Source organism: Schistocerca cancellata, chromosome 9 (assembly GCF_023864275.1).
Source record: "Schistocerca cancellata isolate TAMUIC-IGC-003103 chromosome 9, iqSchCanc2.1, whole genome shotgun sequence".
Classification (NCBI taxonomy): domain Eukaryota; kingdom Metazoa; phylum Arthropoda; class Insecta; order Orthoptera; family Acrididae; genus Schistocerca; species Schistocerca cancellata.
Genome location: NC_064634.1, coordinates 196,393,820 through 196,421,238, shown reverse-complemented (window position 1 = coordinate 196,421,238; position 27,419 = coordinate 196,393,820). Strand labels below are relative to the sequence as shown.

The 27,419-nt window shown below is 43.9% G+C and overlaps 1 protein-coding gene across 1 annotated transcript in view; it reads left to right on the top strand.

Annotated features, from left to right (window-relative positions):
- The window catches only part of LOC126101282 (uncharacterized), a 682,242-nt gene that overhangs the window by 553,449 nt on the left and 101,374 nt on the right, over positions 1-27,419 (top strand). The window contains exon 5 of the mRNA XM_049911963.1: positions 3,458-3,885. Within this exon, the coding sequence (XP_049767920.1) occupies positions 3,458-3,885 (428 nt within the window). The remainder of the gene's footprint in view (positions 1-3,457; positions 3,886-27,419) is intronic.

Below are 27,419 nucleotides of genomic sequence, written 5' to 3'. Positions count from 1 at the left end.
CAAGTACTACTGATAGAAAACGAAGTGGCAGACTGTCTCTTTGCGAAGAACCGGGAGTCGTAAGAGAAGTGGAGACAATTGTGTTCAGACAGTGGCGTAGCACAATCGAGGCGAAAGTAGAATAAGTGACGAGTTACGGATCAGTCATCAACGTTAATAAAATGTAAACACAGACTATTTCTTCTACATAAAAGTAGTTCGGTAATATCACAGTTGTCCAGTTACATCATAAATGTGACAAAGATACGACGACCATTCTCTATGGACATTGTCATCCAAGATAATGCAATAAATCTTATTTTTAACACATTTTGATATATATGCATTTACTAAGCAGCCGCTGTTGAAATTTAAACATCTACTGTAGCCTCCACAAACTCACATATGTCTCGCGTGTACTCAGCTGCTGCAAAGTTGTTGAACCAGTCACTAACGTCCTTGTTCAGTTTGTTTTCATCTCCTTAGTGCTTTCCGCTAAAAAAAAGATTTGGGAAAGAGAAGGAAATCGCTTTGGGGTAAAAGGCGTATATTGAAAAATTTCCCACTTAAACAGCCGAAGCAAGTCCTTTCTCAGCGTAGTCGAGTGTGGACGTTTTTTATCGTGAAGAGACACATCAGCCCTTCACAACAACCCACGGCGTTTATTTTCAACGGGGTGGCGTGGTCAGTGATGGTCTGATAGTAGACAGCTGAATTTAAAGCCCTCCTGTAGCGATAATGGCGGTGACGCCCTTTTGTATTCAAAACACAGTCACCAAACATTTTAGTGCTCGTAATTTGTCTGATTTTTTTCAGATTTGTTGGGGATCGTGAGTGATGCCATTCCATTGACTGGTGCTTTTTTTCTGGGCTTTCTTGTGAAACCAAGATTCATCACCAGTAACAATATAGTTTAATAACTCCACACCATCCTTATGAAATCGAGTGAAAGAAATCAGTACAGCTCCCATTCGTTGTTTTCGTTTTCATCCATCAGAAGTGGAGTAATCCTCCTGGCCACAAACTTTTCGGTAGCTCACATCACAACTAAAATTTTGATAGAGAACTCATCGTGAGTTTTCAGCAAGGTACAAGATCTGTCCATCAGTAGTGAAACGTATATCCAGCTGAAGGTTTTCCTCAGTTCTAGACCTGAGTTCATCACTCACAACTAAAGGTCGGCCTGATCATTCTTCATCATGAATATTCGTCCACCATTAAGCATGATGCACCATTTTCTAACTGAAGCTTCATGCATCACCTTTCCATAAACGTCGATTATCTATCTGTAAATTTCGACAGAGAAGAGGCGGGGGAGGGGGATGGGGGTGGGAGAATTGTTAGACTTGTCAAATAGAAACGATCTTTACTTTAAAAATTAACTTCGTAAATAGTGTCAAAGATCAAAAATAACGTTAAATACCCCGTAAATGCAAGTAAGTAGTACCCACACAATCTACATATTTGGTTCTCAATTCTTCCCGGGTCTTTCTGGTGTTATTTTGATGTCCTACGTTCACCTACTCCTTGATTTTCCTCTACGTCTGTGCTTTCGAGCATTGTAGCTTTTTCTAGCGGCTTTTGCTCTCGTTATATACCGTAAGTTCCTTCACAGTATTTTGGCCTTCGAAGATTCTGTGATGAAGTTACAGACTTTCAGGGATCCATCAATTTGAGATAAGGGACACTGGTCTGGAAACGACGAGTCGAAAGTTATAAGCGAAAATCATTATGATACCTCTGACAGCGAAATACATGTACCAATACTGTAGTTGATAAGATTGTAGGGCAAACAACATTCAGGGGTGGTACTATGGACCAAAATAAGAAAAAAATGTCTAGCAAGAAAGGGCTCTAAAGTGCATACCTTAACAGCTATGAGCACTTGTTCATCTCTTCTACTGAACAAGTTCCCACAGCTCTTAAGGTATGGTTTTTAGAACCCATGTTTAGCGGGCTTTTTCTCTTGTTTTGGCCCTTGGCTCTGAAAGCTGCCTGTCCTACAGTCTTAACAACAACGTATCGGTACATCTATTTGACTGTCAGAAATTTCAGAACAATTTCCGCTTATAACTTTCGACTCGGTCGTTTCCAGACCAGGGTCGCTTACCTCTATTACAGCTATCCTTCTTTAGCTTCCCTAAGGATTTGTAAGGTCATCACGGGATCACCTTTTGAATTTAGTTTTATTTTTCAGAGACTGTTCTATTTTTTACTTTTCTAGTCCACGAAAGGCTCAGAGTCCTTCTCCAAACACACATTTCAGGACAATGGTGTTTCTTGGGATTCACTTTCTTCTGTCCACGACTTGCATCCTTACTATGGGAAAGATCAGAGTTTCATCAATTTTTGTTTTAAGAATGAGATTTTCACTCTGCAGCGGAGCGTGCGCTGATATGAAACTTCCTGGCAGATTAAAACTGTGTTCCGGACCGAGACTCTTCAAACGGTTCAAATGGCTCTGAGCACTATGGGACTCAACTGCTATGGTCATTAGTCCCCTAGAACTTAGAACTTCTTAAACCTAACTAACCTAAGGACAGCACACAACACCCAGTCATCACGAGGCAGAGAAAATCCCTGACCCCGCCGGGAATCGAACCCGGGAACCCAGGCGTGGGAAGCGAGAACGCTACCGCACGACCACGAGATGCGGGCGGACCGAGACTCTAACTCGGGACCTTTGTATTTCGCGGACAAGTGCTCTACCATCTGAGCTATCCAAGTACGAGTTCGAGTCTCGGTCCGGCGCACAGTTTTAATCTGTCAGGAAGTTTCATATCAGCGTACACTCGGCTGCAGAGTGAAAATCTCATCCTGGAAACATCCCCCAGGCTGTGGCTAAGCCATGTCTTCGCTTTATTCTTTCATCCAGGAGTGCTAGTTCTGCAATGTTCGCAGGAGAGCTTCTGTGAAGTTTGGAAGGCAGCAGACGAGATACTGGCAGAAATGAAGCTGCGAGGACGGGTCATCAGCCATGCTTGGGTAGCTCAGATGGTAGAGCACTTGCCCACGAAAGGCAAAGGTCCCGATTTCGAGTCTCGGTCCGGCACACAGTTTTAATCTGCCAGGAAGTTTCATTTCTGTTTTGGTTAGTAGTGACTTTTTCCTTTCCTCTGACAACGTCCTTAATTTAATTGTAGAGTTTTTTACATGTTCTCACCTTATTTTTTGCTATTGCATCCTAAATATCTATGTTTGCCGACTTCCTCAACTATTTCTCAGTTTGTCCTCTCGTCAGTTTTCACTGCTGTAGTAAAAACTATTGCTTCTTTAAATTTAGCCTAAGGCCAAATTTTTCACTTTCCTTTCGTATTTTTCCATCATACTTCTATTGCTTTCTCGACTGTCTGCTGTAAGTGATTTGTAACCGGTAAGCCCTGTTAAAAGCCCCCTCCTTTAATTACAGTCTCCATATCTGTTAAACCTGAGACAGGATTTCGATTTAGTAGTGGTATTTGGTGTGTTGTTGTGACAGGACAATGCACTGCCCGGAACTAGAGGCACCAACGCTTCTAATGTGGAGGAACACACGGGCCCTTGGATAGAGCAGCAGAGGCCGTCGCTGGCCCCGAGGAACCGCGAGGAGCGGCCACCAGTCGAGGACTCTGCCGGCACGGAGGAGGGGGCGGAGGCGGCAGCGGAGGACAAGGAGGCCGCGGAGTGGCGGGCGCGCCCCGGAAAGCGGCCCCCGGGCAGCGTGCAGCCCGCACCGCTGCTGCCGCCCTCGGACCGCAGCCGCTCGCCGCCCCCGCCGCCCCCACCCAAGAAGAAGCAGGCCACGACGCCGACCCCGCCGCACACCGTCGCCGACTCCAGGGAGGCGGCTGAGGCCGGCCACAGCGCCTCCACCACGACAGCGGCCAGCGCCGCCACCGGCGCCAGGACGACGCCGCCGCCTACCACGTGAGTTGACCAGCATTAGCACAACATCGTGCAGTGGCACCTTGAGATGGAGTGTCTACAAGTAACTTGGTCCGTAGCTATGAAGACGGCGTGGTATGCAACGGACAGCCGTAGGGGCGGGTGTTCCGTTGCATGCGGTAGTAGCGGAGGTGAGATAATACACTACTGGCCATTAAAATTGCTGCACCACGAAGATGACGTGCTGCAGACGCTATGATATGCAAATGATTAGCTTTTCAGAGCATTCACACAAGGTTGGCGCCGGTGGCGACACCTACAACTTGCTGACACGAGGAAAGTTTCCAACAGATTTGTCATACACAAACAGCAGTTGACCGACGTTGCCTGGTGAAACGTTGTTGTGATGCCTCGTGTAAGGAGGAGAAATGCGTACCACCACCTTTCCGACTTTGATAAAGGTCGGATTGTAGCCTATCGCGATTGCGGTTTATCGTATCGCGACATTCCTGCTCGCGTTGGTCGAGATCCAATGACTGTTAGCAGAATATGGAATCGGTGGGTTCAGGAGGGTAATATGGCACGCCGTGCTGGATCCAAACGGCCTCGTATCACTAGCAGTCGAGATGATAGGCAACTTATCCGCACGGCTGTAACGGATCGTGCAGCCACGTCTCGATCCCTGAATCAGCAGATGGGGACGTTTGCAAGATGACAACCATCTGCACGAACAGTTCGACGACGTTTACAGCAGCATGGACTATCAGCTCCGAGACAATGGCTGCGGTTACTCTCCACAGACAGGAGCGCCTGCGATGGTGTACTCAACAACGAACCTGGGTGCATGAATGGCAAAACGTCATTTCTTCGGATGAATCCAGGTTCTGTTTACAGCATCATGATGGTCGCATCCGTGTTTGGCGACATCGCGGTGAACGCACATTGGAAGCGGGTATTCGTCATCGATACTGGCGTATCACCAGGTGTGATGGTATGGGGTACCATTGGTTATACGTCTCGGTCACCTCTTGTTCGCATTGACGGCACTTTGAACAGTGGACGTTACATTTCTGAGGTGTTCAATTCCGAAGACGGCAAGAGCAGACAAGTGCGAGAATTATCAAACAATCAGCTTAACAGCTCATGCATCGAAGCTGCTTACAAGAATAATATAGAGAAGAATGCAAAAGAAAATTGAGAATGCGCTAGGTGACGATCAGTTTGCCTTTAGGAAAAGTAAAGGGACGACAGAGGCAATTCTGACGTTACGGATAATAATGGAAGCAAGGCTAAAGAAAAATCAAGACACTTTCATAGGATTTGTCGACCTGGAAAAAGCGTTCGACAATATAAAATGGTGCAAGCTGTTCGAGATTCTGAAAAAAGTAGGGGTAAGCTATAGGGAGAGACGGGTCATATACAATATGTACAACAACCAAGAGGGAATAATAAGAGTGGACGATCAAGAACGAAGTGCTCGTATTAAGAAGGGTGTAAGAAAAGGCTGTAGCTTTCGCCCCAACTCTTCAATCTGTACATCGAGGAAGCAATGATGGAAATAAAAGAAAGGTTCAGGAGTGGAATTAAAATACAAGGTGAAAGGATATCAATGATACGATTCGCTGATGACATTGCTATCCTGAGTGAAAGTGAAGAAGAATTAAATGATCTGCTGAACGGAATGAACAGTCTAATGAGTACACAGTATGGTTTGAGAGTAAATCGGAGAAAGACGAAGGTAACGAGAAGTAGTAGAAATGAGAACAGCGAGAAACTTAACATCAGGATTGATGGTCACGAAGTCAATGAAGTTAAGGAATTCTGCTACCTAGGCAGTAAAATAACCAATGACGGACGGAGCAAGGAGACTCGCTATGGCAAAAAAGGCATTTCTGGCCAAGAGAAGTCTACTAATATAAATATCAAATACTGGCCTTAATTTGAGGAATAAATTTCTGAGGATGTACGTTTGGAGTACAGCATTGTATGGTAGTGAAACATGGACTGTGGGAAAACCGGAACAGAAGAGAATCGAAACATTTGAGATGTGGTGCTATAGACGAATGTTGAAAATTAGGTGGACTGTTAAGGTAAGGAATGAGGAGGTTCTACGCAGAATCGGAGAGGAAAGGAATATGTGTAAAACACTGATAAGGAGAAGAGATAGGATGATAGGACGTCTGCTAAGACATGAGGGAATGGCTTCCATGGTACTAGAGGGAGCTGTAGAGGGCAAAAACTGTAGAGGAAGACAGAGATTGGAATACGTCAAGCAAATAATTGAGGACGTAGGTTGAAAGTGCTACTCTGAGATGAAAAGGTCAGCACAGGAAAGGAATTCGTGGCGGGCCGCATCAAACCAGTCAGTAGACTGATGAAAAAAAGAAAAAAAAAACGTGGCACTACCCTTCATTCGATCCCTGCGAAACCCTGCATTTCATCAGGGTAATGCACGACCGCATGTTTCAGGTCCTGTACGGGCCTTTCTGGATACAGAAAATGTTCTACTGCTGCCCTGGCCAACACATTCTCCAGATCTCTCACCAATTGAAAACGTCTGGTGGCCGAGAAACTGCCTCGTCACAATACGCCAGTCACTACTCTGGATGAACTGTGGTATCGTGTTGAAGTTGTTTGGGCAGCTGTCCCTGTACACGCCATCCAAGCTTTGTTTGACTCAATGCCCAGGCGTATCAAGGCCGTTATTACGGCCAGAGGTGGTGGTTCTGGGTACTGATTTATGAGGATCTATGCACCCAAACTGCGTGAAAATGTAATCACATGTCAGTTCTAGTATGATATATTTGTCCAATGAATACCCGTTTATCATCTGCATTTCTTCTTGGTGCAGCAATTTTAATGGCCAATAGTTTATGTCTCAGAATAGCAAAGTGATTCATAGCAAGTTGTTCATTAAAGAGCTCCGACAGCAACAGCCAACAAGAGAAAAGGATTGCGAAGGAAAATAACGGCCGCTGACATTCACTACTTGATGAAATGTATCCGAACATCCCTGAGTAACAGGAAATCGGCCACTAGAAGTCACAACAGCAGACCCGCAGATATAAAAGGAGGCGTTGGGTATTGTGTCGTCAGTTCGCTACGGGCACAAACCCGTCATTAGGCCCACTTCCCGTCCAAACTATCGAAGAGGATTTTCCCCATGGCACTTTTTTTCCTCAGCCCTTAAAACCGCTACCGTTCAATCATTTTCTGTCAACTATCTTCCGGTGGGACCGTATTGGTGAGTGATGGTGCTCGCACGTACAGACAACACTGCAGACCTGCATCCTGTGACTCCTGCATTTGAATACTAATCACACTGTAGAGATAACGGTAGAACTTTATGAGATGGACATAATGCTAGTGTGGGCATGGAAGGGTCTACTACCGGCCAGAGTGGCCGAGCGGTTCTAGGCGCTACATCCTGCCTCGGGCATGGATGTGTGTGATGTCCTTAGGTTAGTTAGGTTTAAGTAGTTCTAGGTCTAGGGGACTGATGACTTCAGATGTTAAGACCCATAGTGCTTAGAGCCATTTGAACCATTTTTGAGCATCTGCGAGACAATAGTATGTGGACAACATTCCCGAAATAGAATGGCCTGCTCCAAGTCCCGACGGAACAACTTTGGAAAGTATCAGAACGTTGATACCGCTCCATCTCTGCGTTCAACATCACTACTTACTCTTGTTTCCGCTATTGAGGAAAATGCGCTGCTATTCCTCCACAGACATTCAGCGACCTCTCTGATAGTATCCCTTAAGAATTACAGCCGTCATTAAGGTCGAGTGTGGACACTTCCCAAATTAATATCCACTAATATGTGCCCAGATACTTTTGATCAAATAGTGTAACTGTTGTGATCCGTTTTAGTCAAGTGTTTTGTTTCATTGTGCTGAATTTTTAATAATATGTAAAAAGAAATCTGCAGTTAACAGCGAAACTGTGCACCAAAGTCAAAAGGCTATTACAGTATTACAAGGTGTACTCAGTATTCGCAATTCAGTTCTACATTGCGTAGCCATTTATGCCATGGCGATATAGGGCATGCAGGTAAAAGTTAACCGATAACATCGCCCGTTCCCGTGTCTAACTGTCCATCATCCATCACTTTGTTATTCTGATGCAGGCATACTCGTAGATAGTACTAAGCTACAGCTGGCAATCCTGCGAACGATCTTGTTAACAGGTTATTGCAGTACAACCAATAATCTGATAAGCCAGTAGCCTTTGACTAGACTACTGATTAAGAACACCAAGTGAGATGGACGGCGCGGCGCAGCAGGCGACGCCAAACTACGGTGGCCTCTCGTTTGGAATGCAGGGGTTGACTCGCCCAGCGCTAGGAAAGACATTGCGTTTCTGCACAGAGGCCAAGTTACACTGAGCAAACTTTAGAATTCACAAAGGACGCCACAAATTCTATCTAATGGCACAGTATTCAGTATAGCATGAAATGCATGATTATTTAGTTAGGCCCCATTCTAGGCCTCACTGAAGTAAGTGATTCATGGATCTCGTTAAGTTTTTAAGTATGTCCCCATGATACTCACCACTGAAGTGTAATAGTTCATTTACTCCCACATCCTGCAGCAAAATCTTCCTTCTCCAGACCACAAGATCGATTCATTCATCTGTTTCGCCATTTGGCTTCCAAATAATATGATTTTTTGGATTTCCCTTGCGATTGATGAAGATCATTTTTAGTGCGTTCAGAGGGTGGTTCTATGTTTGGTCATTGTGAAATTGCCAGCGGCTGATTGTTCTTGCTCTGTGTCTAGTGCAATTTGGCGGTGGTTCCCGTTACATTTGTGCGACTTACAACCAGCGCTATGGCACTTCCAACCACCGGTTCTGGTGTGGGTGGAAAGCAGCTGCAAGAAAATAATTCTCTGCTGTTACAAACTAGCGGCTTGACTTGCCAGGCGCGTGCGCTCTTCGGGGAAGGCCTGCAGTTTTGACTACCGCAACGAAATGCAGGAGCGAGAGTTATCGCTGGCGGAGCTTCTGCCCACTGTGATAAGCTTGTTGTTGATCCGACTCACACAGCCGGTCTGAGCATCTACGTCCACATCTACAGCAACATCTTCGTCACTACTCTGCAGGTCACACTTAAGAGACTGGCAGAGGCTTCTTCGGATCACCTTCAGACTATTTCTCTACCCTTCCAGTCTCTAACAGCGCGTAGAAAAAAATGAGCACTTAAATGTTTCTGTACGACTTCTGGTTTCCCTTATTTTATAACGATGATAATTTGTCCCTATGTACGCTTGCGGTAATAAAATATTTTCCCATTCGGAGGAGAAAATTGTTAATTGAAATGTCACGAAAAAATATATCACAAACGGAAAATACGTTTATTTTAATGATTGCCACACCAACTCGCGTATCATATCCGCGACATTTTCTCCCATAATTCGCGATAATACAAAACGGGTCACACTCCTTTGAACTTTTCTGCTTTCCTCCGTCAATCCTATCTGCTAAGGATCCCATACCGCACAGCCGTCCAAGCGTAGCCTAGACAGCCCATTTAGTAGATCTGTTGCACCTTGTAAGTGTTCTGCCAATAACAATCAATTTTTGGTTCGCCTTATATGTGTGATCGTTCCAATTTAAGTTGTTCGTAATTGTAGTTCTTAGGTATATACTTGAACAGACAGGCTTTAAGTTTGTGTGATTTTTCGTTTAACCGAACTTTAACGGATTTCTTCTCGTACTCCCGTGGATGACCTCACACTTTTCCTTACTGGAAGACAAGCACTTTTCGCACCATACCGTGTCTAAATATTTTTGCAATTGATTTTAATCTTATGATGTCTTTACTAGACGTAAGATGACAGGATCATCTGCAAAAAAGTTAAGAGATGTGCTCAGATGGTCTCCTAAACCTTTTAAGGGGCTCCGGAACGCCCTATACTTGCAATGTTAAAATAACGCTTATAAATTACATCTTTCCTCACAAAGTATTTGCGGTAGGAAGTTGAACTTTTTACAGATTATTTATTGGAATATGGGCTACAACTTAACACAGGGATTTTACAAAATTTAATTCAGTTATTAAAGATGATTTTTTTTCAATTGTAATGAAAATTCACAACATTTTTTTGCACTTTTTTATTTATATATTCAAAAATATACAGTTTTTTGGAAAAAGGCTGTGTTAAATTATGCAGAAGGTACTGTGTAACATTTACTGAAAGTTTGTAACAAATATGTTTGGAAGATCCTTAGAAAACATGTAATTAGTATGAGAAAATAAAAGTTTTGGGAATCGAGTGACAAAGATTGGATTAACTTTTTAGTGCATTCCAGGTCCATAGGATGGATTATCTTCATCCTCTGCAAACTCCTCCTCCAGCTTCCTCTTGTTCCTCCTCCTGTTTACTCTTGCTTGTATTTCTAGACTCTTTACAGCCCTGTCTGCAGCCCGAAGGCGTTCCTTGTCTAAAGCAAGCATCGCTCGTACCATGTTAGAACCTATCGTCTTTATTGTTTACAGTAATAACACATACCTTTGGCTTTCCAACATTTCTCCTTTTCTTGAAAGCCTTCAGAGGATTTCTAATAACTTTACTTTTACTCATTATTATACTTCAACAAAACAGAGACTCAAGAAACAGAATTAATTACGAATATTTTCGAGATAACGACAGAGTAAATAAACATGAAACAATCGACAATCACACCAGCGATATATATTGAACCATCATGGGTTAGCCACAACACATACTTTATCTCACATCACTAAAATGTACCTGATGAACACGGATGTTAATAATAACACCATTTGACAGCAGTTTAACAGCGCCACAGTGGGTCACGCCCATGTAGAACACATTTCAAAAAATATATAAAAATAGTTGTAGTCTTCAGAATTGAATAAATTATATATCTATTAAAAGGTAATAGTCTGCAGATTCAGAAAACGCAAAAAAGTAAAAATTGAACTTTTCGTGATTTTGAGCCTTTCTGGGGCCCCTTAAATAGATTAGCAACGGCAGAGGCCCTGTAACATTCCCCTGGGAAATGCCACATATCACGAAACGCCGCATATCACTTTTATTTTACTAGATGATTTTCCGTCGGTTACTACGTAATGTGACCTTTACAACAGGAAATCAAAGATCCAGGCGCAGAACTGAAACGATACCCCATAGGCAGGCAATTTAAGTAGAAGTCTCTTGTGAGGAACGGTGCCAGGAGCTTTCTGGTAACCTAGAAATATGGAACCAATTTCAGATCCGCTGTTGATAGCACTGATTACTACGTCCGAATAATGAGCTAGTTGTGTTTCACAAGGACGATATATTCTGAATCCGTGCTGGCTGTGTGTCAACAGACCGTTATCTTCGAGGTAATCCATAATTGAATTATTCATATTGTGAATCCAGACAGTCAGTGCCTGACAAAAGTGAAACACACAGAAGGGCAGGAAGTGGGGCAGTGAGACACTCTGCGGAGCATCTGACCATTTGAAGAAGCATGTATCCTCCCTGTAGGTGGATGGAGGGAGGTGGGAGGGAGAGGCGTGAGGGGAGGTGAGAGGGCTTCAGCTTTCAGCAGTTTGTGATTGTACACCGAGGAGAGCGCACGTTCAACTACCGCCTCCTCTGCAGTCTTTCAGGACGACGATTTTCCCCATTACATGTGTTGCATTATGACCCATTCATTACGAATGCTGGTTTTCTTTCTTTTTTTCACGACGTTTCCGAAGTGTAATTAGAACTGTGAGACTCTTTCCCATCAGTTGTGATAGCGTGTATTGTCTTCGATTACTGGGCTGTGGGGTGGCTTTTGAGTAGGTGGCTGTTGCGAACTCTGACGCCAAAGAACGATAGATACTGTATTCTTACACGTAGACTTTTTAAACTCCTTTCTGTTCAACACCAGCATGTCGTCAGTGGAACATATTTCCCAGCAAAAGGAATAAGGATAGTATCTTACACCACTACCTTTTTCCCGTCAGCTTATAGGTGTAGGGTAAAGTTTGAGTGTATCTGTCGTGTGGTACTGCGGAGTTTTTTCCCAGCATGATAACACCAGTTTTATGGCATCGTCAGTTTTTGAGTTGTATTGCGATTTTGTGCAGTCCTTGTCTAGCGCTATGCATATGGTTGTGTAATCAGGCCCGATCTTCATGATTAAGTACGTAACCAGGACAGATCTTTGCATCTGTTTCCCGACCAAAATAAATAAAGTACACTAACCTAACCTTCCCCTCCTGCATCTGGACAGTTTACATGTGTTGGGGGGTGCACTTGGGTTTTCTGTCCAGGAGGACCAGTGTTCGAGTCCCAAAAGGACACCACCATTTTTAATTTCCTGTCAGTTCCAAGCGCCTCTGGTGGTATAATTGTTTTAGGGGGTTGCAATTAGGCTTTCCATCCAGGAGGACCAGGGTTCGAGTCCCTTCAAGGGTACCATCAATTCTAATTTCCTGCCAATTGCCAGGTGTGGGGTGGAGTGGGACAGCAGCACAGTCCTGGGACAGAAAAATTACCAAGAAAATTCAAAATTCCCGGGAAAATTCGAAATTTCCACCAATAGGGTATGTTGGGGAGGGGGAGGGGGGAGGGGGGAAAGGGGTGGGGGAAGGGGGATAGGGGGTAGGGGGTAGGGGGAGGGGCTGGGGCCCACGTGCAGGCTGAGAGAAACATCATCTGGGGGTGGGGGTGGGCATGGTCGGGGTGTGGGTGATTAATTGATCAATTCAATTAATCTGCATATCAATTTGATATCAAAATTGCACCGAGGACCCCACTACTCTATTACTCACGCATTGTCAAGACCTCCTAGGACAGTGTGTGATTACTGCTTTGGAAGAATGCAGAGGTGTGGAAACCACCGTTCTTGTGAAAGATGGTTGGTGAATAATAAAATCATTGTCATTTGTTTGACTTTTCTGCTTACGTCCTTTCCTAATCCATTACATATGGAAATATGTTTATACATCTTTCTTGCACTAACAGCACCAGATCTGCACTTGGTGGTTAAAATTGGAACTAATTTTTTCCATTGTAAATCGGTTCTGTATTAACGCATTAGAATATCTAGGAAATTGGTGCTGACAGAAATAAGTCTGTGCAGCTCGCTCATGAGTTGCAGCCTGTAAGACCATCGACCACAAAAGACGATGTTCTGGGTTCGAGTAGCAGTTGCAGCGCTTTTCTCTAATCTGCCGGTATGTTGCAAAATACTGCACACCTGGCTGAAGAGTTAAATATTCATTCTGGGAACTACCCTCTAGTCTGTGACAGAACCGCTTCTTCGAAATATTTTTTCCCCAAGAAGTGCTAGTCCCACAACACTTGTATGGGACCTTGAAACTAATGCTTTTACTTTAAGTAGTTGGAAACGTGTGTGTGCCACGCTATCAATGTGAAAGCAAGTACTTTTAATTCCGATTACCATGTGTGATCTAAAATCGCCTCTGCTACCCTAGTTTTAAATACGAACATAATTTCGCAAACTATTTTTTATGTATGTGATACCAATTAATCTAAACTTCATCTGATCGCTTGGAAATGAGTGAAAAGAATGACTGTGGATAATACTCAGAATCACTTACTTGTGTAACAATCAAACACAATAGCCAAATGTTGCGTGACAAAAACTGTGCCTTGTTTTGAAACGCAGCCACTGAATTTACATGAAATTTTTTAAGTGAAAATGTTTCTAATATTCTCTCAAAGGTTCGTTTAGGTCCTATAGTTTTTTTCCTTAGCAAATGGATAACTCGGCTGTGCTGTGTCAGCACTGCAAATATGGTCAGCTGAATGATGAGCTGTGTTATTAGCTTATCAATTAAGCTATTGTAGCAAGTGGCTCTTTCGTCCTGTTTCAAAAATACTACTCACTGTTCACGCAATGGTGCAAGACGTGACGGTGCAACTTTTTGCCAAACACGCTTTTCATTCAAACAGAGAGCATGAGCTTCAGTGAAAATGTTTCGTAATTAATTAAGAGGGTATTTTTCAGTTTAACGACAAAAAAAGTCGAACTGACATAACCTATTACTCTTTCTCAACATTATCTTTCTCAGCATTGTCATATACCTTACTGAATATCATTAACAGACACTTTTTTAAAATTCGAAAAATTCATTCTTTTGAATTACTAATGAAATATTTTTAAGTTAATACTAATATTAGAATACTACACATGACTAATAATGCTCTCTGGATACCAACACGTAGATATTGTTTAACGCAATGAAATCATTACACTACAATGATTAATAAAGTAGCAAAATAAACTCAGTGCAAATTAGCTTTTTTTCAAATGATCTGTCTGTCTATACAGTCATGTCAAATCATCCTCTATCCTCAGTTACACATCATGCAACAGCTCAAATAAAAATCACTCTGTAACATCCACCATCGAAGCTCCTCACTCTGCCATGGTATAACACCATTTTTCTTCCTCTCTGGCCCGAGCTCAACTCAATAATACTTAATACTCATATTATAATTTATGGTAGCCAAAGAATACATATCACTCATATGTTCGGCGTGCAAAGATGGTCAAAGTGATAAATATTCCGAATAAACTGTCAAATATACCAAGCAGACTGACATTTCAGCTAATATGTACACCTTTCAAATTGTGAAGTTTGGAAAGTAAAAGAGGTATTTGAACGGGAAAAGCTGCGGGGGCCTGTGAGGCGTACTTAGATACGTCGGTAAGAGTGTCTCGGTAAGAGTGTCGTCCACATGCGTAGCCGGCCGTTGTGGCCGAGCGGTTCTAGGCGCTTCAGTCTGGAACCGCGCGACCGCTACGGTCGCAGGTTCGAATCCTGCCTCGGGCATGGATGTGTGTGTTATCCTTTAGGTTCGTTAGGTTTAAGTAGTTCTAAGTTCTAGGGGACTGATGACCTCAGATGTTGGGTCCCATGGTGCTCAGAGCCTTTTTCCACATGCGTGTATGCAGCTATGGATATTCATTTCATGGTAATTTAATTTACATAGTTGCCAGTAAGAAAGCACGCATTTTTCATGAAAACACCGATTACATGTATTAATTAGCATATGTTTGATGTATTTTATATTTGAATGACGTAGATAATCCAACGGAAAAGAATAAATGACTCTCTACATTTTGAGTCGGAACTAGTGGTTCCGCTTTATCACTGTGTCACACAGTAATCTGTGACAGTGTTTTTATATGGCGCATTTTTGTAAGTGTTGTATGGTACAGTGAGCCTCTAGAAAAGGGATGGGCTACACTGTATTCATTTATTTAATTACACTACTGGCCATTAAAATTGCTACACCAAGAAGAAATGCAGATGATAAACGGGTATTCATTTTACAAACATATTATACTAGAACTGACAAGTGATTACATTTTCACGCAATTTGGGTGCATACATCGTGAGAAGTCAGTACCCAGAACAACCACCTCTAGCCGTAGTAACGGCCTTGATACGCCTTGAGTCAAACAGAGCTTGGATGACGTGTACAGGTATAGCTGCCCATGCAGCTTCAACACGGTACCACAATTCATCAAGAGTAGTGACTGGCGTACTGTGACGAGCCAGTTGCTCGGTCACCATTGACTAGACGTTTTCAGTTGTTGAGAGATCTGGAGAATGTGCTAGCCAGGGCAGCAGTCGAACATTTTCTGTATCCAGAAAGGCCCGTACAGGACCTGAAACATGTGGTCGTGCATTGTCCTGCTGAAATGTAGGGTTTCGCATGGATCGAATGAAGGGTAGAGCCACGGGTCGTAACACATCTGAAATGCAGCGTCCACTGTTCAAAGTGCCATCAATGCGAACAAGAGGTGACCGAGACGTGTAACCAATGGCACCCCATACCATCACGCCGGGTGATACGCCAGTATGGCGACGACGAATACACGCTTCGAATATGCGTTCACCGCGATGTCGCCAAACACGGATGCGACCATCATGATGCTGTAAACAGAACCTGGATTCATCCGAAAAAATTACGTTTTGCCATTCGTGCATCCAGGTTCGTCTTTGAGTACACCATCGCAAGCGCTCCTGTCTGTGATGCAGCGTCAAGGGTAACCGCAGCCATGGTCTCCGAGCTGATAGTCCATGCTGCTACAAACGTCGTCGAACTGTTCGTGCAGACAGTTGTTGTCTTGCAAGCTTCTCCATCTGTTGACTCAGGGATCGAGACGTAGTTGCACTATCCGTTACAGGCATGCGGATATGATGCCTGTCATCTCGACTACTAGTGATACGAGGCCGTTGTAATCCACCACGGCGTTCCCTATTACTCTCCTGAACCCACCGATTCCATATTCTGCCAACAGTCATTGGATGTCGACCAACGCGAGCAACCATGTCGCGATACGATAAACCGCAATCGTGATAGGCTACAATCCAACGTTTATCAAACTCGGAAACGTGATGATACGCATTTCTCCTCCTTACAGGAGGCATCACAACAACGTTTCACCAGGCAACGCCGGTCAACTGCTGTTTGTGTATGAGAAATCGGTTCGAAACTTTCTTCATGTGAGCACGTTGTAGGTGTCGCCATCGGCGTCAACCTTGTGTGAATGCTCTGAAAAGCTAATCGTTTGCATATCACAGCATTTTTTCCTGTCGGTTAAATTTCGCGTCTGTAGCACGTCATCTTCGTGGTGTAGCAATTTTAATGGTCAGTAGTGTATTTCATTATATACATCCTTTCCCTTATCCTCATTATGTTGGTCTAAATTATAAAATGTGTGTTTGTTTTGAGTGTGGGTTCATCTACAGAACAGCTGCAGGTCAGAGATGCTTGCTTTACTTAGGTTTTGTTGCCAATCTTACTCTTGTACAGAAGTGATAAAAACGCACTTGCAGCGGTAGAGTCTTCGAGGGTTGGTAGAGTTCCCCTCCCACTGCCACTTAAGGAAGAGCAGACCATTCGGTTTCTGGACTGACTAGAGGGTGAACGAAAGCTGGGATGGGCTCCGTGATGCAGTCTGCAAAAGTTGAAGAGGTTGTTAAGATTACTAATCCGTTGTTTATCAGCAAAATTATAGTCACTGTTATTTAGCGACCAAGTTTTATAGTAATTTCACAAATAAATTCAGTGGTTCGAAGTTTGGTAGTTTCTCGAGAGCGTGGAGCACGACAGAATCCAGTAACGCAAAGTCAATCTTGAGGTGCCTTCTCCACGTTTGATTTAATTTGGATTCAGTCGTCTATTATCTTGCCTTTAGTACACTCCGTCTTAAGGCCACGAGTGGCCTACCGGGACCATCCGACCGCCGTGTCATCCTCAGTGGAGGATGCGGATAGGAGGGTCAGCACACCGCTCTCCCGGTCGTTATGATGGTAAACTTGGCCGAAGCCGCTACTATTCGGTCGAGTAGCTCCTCAATTGGCATCACGAGGCTGAGTGCACCCTGAAAAATGGCAACAGAGCATGGTGGCCTGGATGGTCACCCATCCAAGTGCCGACCATGCCCGACAGCGCTTAACTTCGATCTCACGGGAACCGGTGTATCCACTGCGGCAAGGCCGTTGCCATCTTGCCTTTAGTGACTAACGTAAACAAGTTTGCCAAATGTTAATCAAAATTTTCTTTGTAACACGGGCGTCACGCAGCGTGGACGCTACAACTATGTGGTCTGTACTGTACAACAGAAGACAGTGGAGATTATAGTACGATTTCTGTTAAGTTATTTTGCATATGAATTGTGTGACATATTTAAGTAAAGTGGCGTGTGAAATTCTTTGATTTTTTTAAATTTCTGGTCTGCTGCCCATTGTCTCCACACTGACACGTGAACAAATCTGCAAAGAGACATGACCATCTGCGTCCTAAATGAGGTTCAGATAAGAAATGCTTGTGAAGTTTAATTTCCTAATAACACCGAGAACGATCCAAAGGGGTGAGTTCATCAGCGCGAAAAAAAGAATAAATAAAGTTATGCTTTTAAATGATTCATGGCTTGCGTGCCACAATAAATTGATTATTCAGTTGAGAATCTTTGGTTTCGTATTCTAATAATTTCAGCGTCAGAAGACACTCCTGATAGGAATCCTGATTAGTTATACCGATTGATGAACTATAATCAGTCAGAAAGATAGACCGTGTCGGACTGTATGGCAAATATCCCCTAACTTCCTTGGTTGCTTGAGCCCTCTCAAGCGTTATCCATTCCACATGTTAACAGTTGTATTTCACTTAACAATCAAATAATTATTTTGGGCTGACACCCTTTTTACGAAATTACAAGCATTAAGAGAAGGAAGGCAGGAAAAGTAAAAGTCCTCACTGGAAAGTAAGTACAGTCTAGCAATGATCTCCCTTTGAGTTTGACGCGAAGAAATAAAGTTCAGTCGGACGTAACTGAATGCAAAGAAACAAATTAGAAAGGAAATCGTTCATTTTCTTCTTTTATGCTGCAGCCGTCAAATCTCCTGTTTTCAAGAAATGCATTCATACAGACCAGTTTGAGAAATATATCCATCTCGTACTTCGAAAAAGTTTCTGTATTTCTTTTCTTTTCCATTTCGCCAAACATAAACGGATTGGCTGCGAGGTATAAACACCCTTCTCCTTGTTGATGAAAGTGAGAGGATTAGAAATGACGATACTCACCAGCGATTGTCTAGGAAACTTATGTTTATAGGAGTCCATTTGCAAATTCATTTCTCTGTTAACATCATTGCATCTCCAGGACACCTTCCATTGCAATACACAGAGTCAAATGCGGTCAAATGCACTGTTGGCTGACGATGGTTTGCTGAGCGGCGTTTAATGCTGGCGTACGTGATTTACTTCCATCGTGACCATGGAACTGTGATTATCTTGCTTCTTGACGAGGTTGGCACACTCGGCCAGTAATGTAGGAAATATGATATCATAAATATTGAGATGCATGAAAAACTAGCTTTTCGTAAAACGGAAGGTAAATTATCCAGACTGTACTAATTCAGTGTTTGAACTTGTTCATACGTGGGAGAGCTATTTTTTTAAACAATCAGGAATGGGGAGTGGGATTACCAATAATTCATAAAGTACTAACTGACGTGCGTATTTCTAGTGAACGACATTTTTCAAAATCGAAATTGTGATTTGTTCCTTAAACCTCATTCTGAATTTTCTGACAAGCAAATTATCGGGCAATCGCTTATTTTCAGCTGGTCCGCAGAGTCGCATTGCTTCTTATTGACGGAACCAATTTACATGTCAGTCACTTGTCTAGAACCGCATTACTGCACGTGACGTGGTATTTAATTTGTTTCTGAATGGGTGCTGTCAGCCAGCGGGCACGACGTTCTGAGAAAAAGCATTACTGCAGTTGGGGACCTACCCTGTTCGTGTGGGCACAGAAACTAGTTCCGTGTTTTCAGGTTGAATGTTGTTTGAGAAGTACAGCTGTGGGCTAGAGTATCCCCTCCCTACTTCGTCCAAACCGAAAATTTATTCTGTTCAGCCGTTAGGTGATTTGGTATTAATTATATACCAAAGTTCCGCAAACCACTCAATTGCTCTTGGAGGAAAGGTAACGGTTTGTAGTCGTTCCTGTTCCACTCAGAGGAATTTTGAGTGGAGAATGGCTGAGATTTCCTTTTCTTTTGCTTTCTATATTAATTTTTGCGGTTTGAATCAGTACCTTTGTTAAAGGTAATTGTTTATTTCACCCATATCTGTATAGCCCTCATTCAACAAGGTGCTAAAATTCCAACTTCATTTAATGTGGTATACCTCCGTAGTCTAATGAACTACATAAAATGCTTTCTGATTTATGAGTCTCTCTCTTTCTAACTTCATATCTACACTGAAAAAAAAATCGCAACATGGGAAGGAGTTGAGTGGCATAAACGAAAGTTGATAGGGGTGTTTCTGCATCCGAAAGATGACGTATATTCAGATTTCTCACCATTCATATAAGAGTGGCGCTAGTAGCGCCACTATGAGGACGAAAATGAGGTTTGCTTTAAATACACGCCGTAACAGTCATGAGAGTCATGAGCGTTAGCTACCTTTGAGATAGGCCGTGATGAGTTGATGTTAGCCAAGAATACCTTCAAAGGTGACAAAAATGCCATTACGAACACCTCACTGAGTTTGAAAGAGATGGTGCAATAGAACTACGAGGAACTGGATGCCTTCTGCGAGATTGCAGAAAGACTTGGCAGGAATTTAGTCACTGCGCATGATTGCTGGCAGCAGCAGTCTCTATAATGTACACGGCGTTCCAAAAGAATGACCTGACTTCAAATCTCTATACATATTGATAAAAAAGTACTAAAACATGGGATGAATTCCAAAACACTGAAAAAATCTTAAAGTTTTAGCCATGCTGTCACAAATGCTCTTTATGTCCACCAGAAGTAGCACAGAAACCATCTTCTTCTTCATGTGCCGTCTCCTCTAAGAAGGTTGGCTGTCATCATGGCAATTTCTGATCTTGATTTGGCTGATCTAAGGAGTTCTGACGTTGAGCAGTTGTACCAATTTTTTAAATTGTCAATCCAGGATGTCCGTCTTCTACCCCTCGTTCTCTTTCCACAAATTTTCCCTTCTAGTATTATTTGCAATATTTTGTAATTTACTCCCCTAATAACATGGCCTAAATATTGTAGCTTCCTTACTTTAATAGTTTTAATTAATTCTTTTTCCTTTCCCATTCTTCTTAGGACATCTTGATTAGTAATCCTCGACACCCAACTAATTCTAAGTATTCTTCTATATGCCCACATTTCAAAAGCTTCTAAACTGTTCATGTCCTTCTTTTTCAATGTCCACGCTTCCATTCCGTATAGTAATTTTGAGAATACATAGCATCTTAGCAACCTCATTTTTGTGTTTAAACAAATGTCTCTCGAACAGAATGCATTTTTCATCTTATTAAAGATACTTCTGGCCTGTACTATTCTCGATTTAATTTCTTCTGAGCTTTCAATCTCCTCATTTACAATTGTTCCGAGATATTTAAATTTACGTACTTGATCGACTCTTTCCCTATTGATTGTAAGATTTTCTTGTTGGTGTGTTTTAGATATCACCATGAACTTAGTCTTGCTTACGTTAAGAGTCAAGCCAAATTGTTCACTTTTTTCTGCGACTTTGTCAAGAAGTAATTGTAGATCTTTGAGGTTTCCAGCTACTAGAGTCAATTTCCAGTGACAACATTTCATGTCAGCGGTAACGTGCCCATATGGGTACTCCAGAGCCTTCATGAGATTATTGAGCACCAAAGAGTCTCACCTAAAGTGAACATTTTTTGTGCCATTTCTCGTGAAAAGCTGTGGTGTCTTCTTTTTTTGAGGAAAACACTGTGACTGTCTTCAAACGCTACGGAATTGGCTTTACCTACAGTTTTAGGAGGCCTGCGATGACTTTCCATCAGGATGGAGCTCCACCACAATGGCACAACAACGTACGCCAGTTTCTCAATGGGACTCTGCCTCAACGCTGGACAGGGCTCACGGGACGACGACACACTGCCCTGCATTCTTGGCCTCCAAGGTCGCCAGAGGTGACCTCATGAAAACATTCATGTGAGGACATCTGAGGAAAGAGCGGTCAGCTGCCCTTCATCTCCCGACATAGAAGGGAATAACAGCCGCCATACTTCTCGTAAAAGCGAATATGACGAATTTAGCTATCTTCTAGATGTTGTTCGTGCTGTTCCTGGTGGGCACACAGAACATTTTGTATTTTGCAATTGTTCCTATGTTTGAACTACATTTTTATCAACAAATACGGAGTTTTTAAATCAAGTAATCCGTTTTTAAACACCTTGTACAGTCGCAAGAAGACCAGGCTCCGGATGGTCACTTAGCACTACCGAGAGGAGCACCATCATGTTGGACGATGCCTCAGGCGCATCATACTGCATCTGCAATTTCAGCAGTAGTTGGCACCACTGCCACAACAAACTGTTACTAACCGGCTACTTAAAGGACAGTTCTGAGCCAGACTGCCCATAGCCTGCATTTCACCGACCCCAAACCACCACAATTTGTGACTTCAAACGAAAGCCCATTAGAGGGCAAGGTGGAGGTGTGTTGTGTTTACTGACGAAAACTAATTCCACCTCGGTGCCAGCGATGGACGCGTGCTCGTTAGAAGGAGGCCAGTTCCTCAACTGGCCAGAACCCAACCTGTTTCTTCCGTGCTAGACACACTGGACCCGCACTTGGAGTTATGGCCTGGAGTGCCTATTCGTATGACAACAAGAGCCTCTCGTAGTTATCCCACTCACCCTGACTGCAAAATTATACGTCAGTCTGGTGATTCGATCTGCCGTGCTGCCATTCATGAACAGCTTTCCAGGAGGTGTTTTCCAACAGGATAACGCTCGTCCACATACCGCTGTACTAACCCAACATGCTCTACAGAGTGTCGACACGTTGCTTTGGCCCGCTCCGTCACCGGATCTGTCTCCAATCGAGCACATATGACACAGCATCGGGCGACCTCTCCAGCAACATCCACAAACAGCACTAACCGAATGTATTTCCAAAATTTCATTAGTCCTCTGTTTTGACCGACGAAGTGCAACAGCCATGGAGCTCCATCCCACAAACTGACATGCGGCGCCTGTACAACACAATGCATGCATGTTTGCATGCTTGCATTCAACAGTCTGGCGGTTATACCGGTTATTGATGTACCAGCATTTCACATTTGCAAAGGCTTACATTAACCTGTGATCTTGCAATGTTAGTCACTTAGATATGTTACCCAGACAAATGTATCCCCGAAATTTCATAAGTCTACATTAATTATTTATTGGTGTTGCGATTTTTTTGTCAGCGTATTTCCACTGAACAATCGCTGTTTACTTGTTTTTTCTTTAGTACTGATACTCCCCATTATAATCATTTTGTTGGCTTTGTTGTCAATTAACAGTGACCATAACGCTTCGCAAATATCTTGCATCTGATGTGAATGTGAACTCGTTACTGCATGGATTGGGATGACTATCGTGGAATATTTTTTGTAAATTTATAACAATCTTTGTCTGAATGTTCTTCAATAACGTTAACATTCCAGAATAAAATTTTAACTCTGCAGCGGAGTGTGCGCTGATATGATACTTCCTGGTAGACTAAACTGTGTGCCGGACCGAGAATCGAACTCAGGGCCCTTGCCTTTCGCGGGCGAGTGCTCCACCAACTGAGTTACCTAAGCACGACTCGCGGCCCCTCCTCATAACTTTACTTCTGCCAGTACCTTGTCTCCTACCTTCCAACGTCAAAGAAGCTCTCCTCCGGACCTTGCAGAAATAGCTCTCCTGAAGAAAGGATATTGAGAAGACACGGTTTAGTCACAGCCTGGCGGATGTTTTCAGAATGAAATTTTCACCCTGCAGCGGAGAGTGCGCTGATACGAAACATCCTGGCAGATTAAAACTGTGTGCCGAACCGAGACTCGAACTCGGAACCTGTACCTTTTGCGGGCAAGCAAAACAACTTAATTGTAGCTATATTTGATTTTCAAGCTTTTTGCAGCACTTTATGATAACTGCAGTATATGCTATGTGATCTTGCATAACTCATTCATTTCCACTAATATATTTTCGTTTCCCAAGCTCCAAATTTTAGCACGTTTAATCAAACTATCCGAAGCCAGATGAGAGTGAAGAAGCTGCTGGGCCCGCCCTGTGGCCACAATCTGGCTTCTCCGAACATTCTCTGACCCAGTATACAATAGCGACACAAAAAAAAAAAAAAAAAAAAAATGTCTCTGAGCACCATGGGACTTAACTGCTGAGGTCATCAGTGCCCTAGAACTTAGACCTACTTAAACGTAACTAACCTAAGGACATCACACACATCCATGCCCGAGGCAGGATTCGAACCTGCGACCGTAGCGGTCGCGCGGTTCCAGACTGTAGCGCCTAGAACCGCTCGGCCACTGCGGCCGGCAGCACCCTAGTGCTTGAGTGCGGTAACATGGTATAAGATAACAAAAGGTGCATTAATATATTTCTCAACACGAACCACTGTTAACAAAAAAGCAGCTGATGACTCTTTATGACGAATTACTACTGGAGCATTGTCCTAAAACATTAGTTTATGTCAAAAGATAATCATACAATCATATGGCACAATCAAGTAACTACTAGTGCCTATCTTCTACGCCCAATATGGGCTGAAAACCTAGAAGGAAGCTGGAACTTTTCAAATAACACTGATCATTCAGTAAATTCCTATTGTCAAACTTTTTGTGCTTGTATATCTGCACCTCCTCCAATAAATCTAATTTAATACTCTTTGCATCTTTACGCAATAGTTCGGTGTCGTTAACAGGTTGGAACGTACGTCATTCTTCGATAATGTGTTCAGTAAACGTTGACCCATTCTTATTCATACCCATCCTCGACGGCATATGTTCTTTATATCTTATGGCTATAGACCTATATGTCTGCCCTATGTAATACGCCGGGCAATCATTACATTTCAATTTATAAACTCATGATTGCAATAGATTATTATAATTGTTATTGCTGAAACAAACAAAATTCCGTTTTACTCTATTGTTGGTGGAAAATGCTACATTACATTCTCGTTCATGGAGCACACGTTGCATTTTACACTCCTGGAAATGGAAAAAAGAACACATTGACACCGGTGTGCCAGACCCACCATACTTGCTCCGGACACTGCGAGAGGGCTGTACAAGCAATGATCACACGCACGGCACAGTGGACACACCAGGAACCGCGGTGTTGGCCGTCGAATGGCGCTAGCTGCGCAGCATTTGTGCACCGCCGTCGTCAGTGTCAGCCAGTTTGCCGTCGCATACGGAGCTCCATCGCAGTCTTTAACACTGGTAGCATGCCGCGACAGCGTGGACGTGAACCGTATGTGCAGTTGACGGACATTGAGCGAGGGCGTATAGTGGGCATGCGGGAGGCCGGGTGGACGTACCGCCGAATTGCTCAACACGTGGGGCGTGAGGTCTCCACAGTACATCGATGTTGTCGCCAGTGGTCGGCGGAAGGTGCACGTGCCCGTCGACCTGGGACCGGACCGCAGCGACGCACGGATGCACGCCAAGACCGTAGGATCCTACGCAGTGCCGTAGCGGACCGCACCGCCACTTCCCAGCAAATTAGGGACACTGTTGCTCCTGGGGTATCGGCGAGGACCATTCGCAACCGTCTCCATGAAGCTGGGCTACGGTCCCGCACACCGTTAGGCCGTCTTCCGCTCACGCCCCAACATCGTGCAGTCCGCCTCCAGTGGTTTCGCGACAGGCGTGAGTGGAGGGACGAGTGGAGACGTGTCGTCTTCAGCGATGAGAGTCGCTTCTGCCTTGGTGCCAATGATGGTCGTTTGCGTGTTTGGCGCCGTGCAGGTGAGCGCCACAATCAGGACTGCATACGACCGAGGCACACAGGGCCAACACCCGGCATCATGGTGTGGGGAGCGATCTCCTACACTGGCCGTACACCACTGGTGATCGTCGAGGGGACACTGAATAGTGCACGGTACATCCAAACCGTCATCGAACCCATCGTTCTACCATTCCTAGACCGGCAAGGGAACTTGCTGTTCCAACAGGACAATGCACGTCCGCATGTATCCCGTGCCACCCAACGTGCTCTAGAAGGTGTAAGTCAACTACCCTGGCCAGCAAGATCTCCGGATCTGTCCCCCATTGAACATGTTTGGGACTGGATGAAGCGTCGTCTCACGCGGTCTGCACGTCCAGCACGAACGCTGGTCCAACTGAGGCGCCAGGTGGAAATGGCATGGCAAGCCGTTCCACAGGACTACATCCAGCATCTCTACGATCGTCTCCATGGGAGAATAGCAGCCTGCATTGCTGCGAAAGGTGGATATACACTGTTCTAGTGCCGACATTGTGCATGCTCTGTTGCCTGTGTCTATGTGCCTGTGGTTCTGTCAGTGTGATCATGTGATGTATCTGACCCCAGGAATGTGTCAATAAAGTTTCCCCTTCCTGGGACAATGAATTCACGGTGTTCTTATTTCAATTTCCAGGAGTGTATAAGATATGTTTCCCAGAAACGGAATAGCTATAAATCTCTTACGTTCATCCCTGTTTTTCACGGACCTCATCGACGTTGAAACTGTCTTTTTTTCGTTTTGTCCTTGCCATGATGAAAATAATGATAGGAAAGGGCTTCAGGGGGGAGTACATCGCCGGTCGGAGTGGCCGTGCGGCTCTAGGCGCTACAGTCTGGAGCCGCGCGACCGCTTCGGTCGCAGGTTTAATCCTGCCTCGGGCATGGATGTGTGTGATGTCCTTGGGTTAGGTTTAAGTAGTTCTAGGGGACTGATGACCTCAGAAGTTAAGTCCCATAGTGCTCCGAGCCATTTGGACCATTTTTTGGAGCTGTGATTCCCACACATTTTGCGGTCGAAAACGACAGTTCGCAGTGCAATGCGCAACTGTGCGACGATACTGACAACCGTCGACACTGCTGACAACCCCTGGACGATCCGCTCCTTCTCTTTGCTCTGGTGTACGAGGTATTAGGGATCCTTAAAAGTCATTCGACGAAATTTGAACGTGAAGCGAAACAGCGAATGGTATTTAAACTTTTTCAGCCCTCCTGCGACACTGCTACACGAGTGAATGAAATGGTATTTGGTCTCTAAGACCCTCCCATCCAATTTGGAACACGCTCGGCGCCGCCATTACATCTTTGCTGGGCACTTTAAAAAGGACCATGCGCAGAGACAGCCATTCACTGATTCACAGGTGCCGGCGTAACAGGCACCCTTTTCGACAGCCGTTAGATTTCGCATGTGGCCGTGAGGTGCTATTTGAACGACACAGCACCGCTCATCTGTGGCGTGGAAATGGATGCCCGTCACATCGATGCTTGGGAAACAGTGAATGGAGCGAATGGCTGTCTCTGTATAGAGACAGTGCCCAACAAAGTTGTGCAGGTGACACCGAGGGTGTTGCCGAACCGTTTGCTGTTTTGTTCACACACGTATTAGCTCGATGAATAAGTTCAAACCGTTTTTGTTTATCACGTTGGTATTCTGATTGCTCTGGGTTTATTTATCGATGGTCATTTTTTATTTACAGTTCACTGTTGCTTTTTGAGTTTACATATTGTTATTTTATCATTTAGAGATAGTGAGTGGAGATGTGGACGCTAGAAAATGGAGTGCCAAATCGAGAAATCGAAACATTTCTGACGTATTCTTCTGTTATGAGTGCGGCAGGGGGTGGCATTATCGGAGGCAGCCATAAACATTTGCACCGTGGACAGGGATTATAACATTGGATAGGGCGGGTGAGAAAATGGTTTCCTCGTTTTAAGGAGGATGGTTTTGATATTAGTGTCTTTCCAGGTTCAAGAAGATCTTTGGGGATTTATAAGGATCGTTTAAACGCTTTAATCCACAATGATCCACGTCAGTATACAAGAGAATTGGCAACTTTGATGAACTGTGATCATTACAACATCGAGCGACATTTTTATGCAATGAGGAAGGTTCAAAAATCGGGTGAGTGGGTACCGCATGCTTTAACCCAAAATCACAAAAACCAGCCGCTTGGCATATGTGCATCTCTGCTTGCTCTCATGAATTGGCTCCTGAACAACACCGAACATTCCTATCCTGTATCGCTACTGTTGACGAGAAATGGTC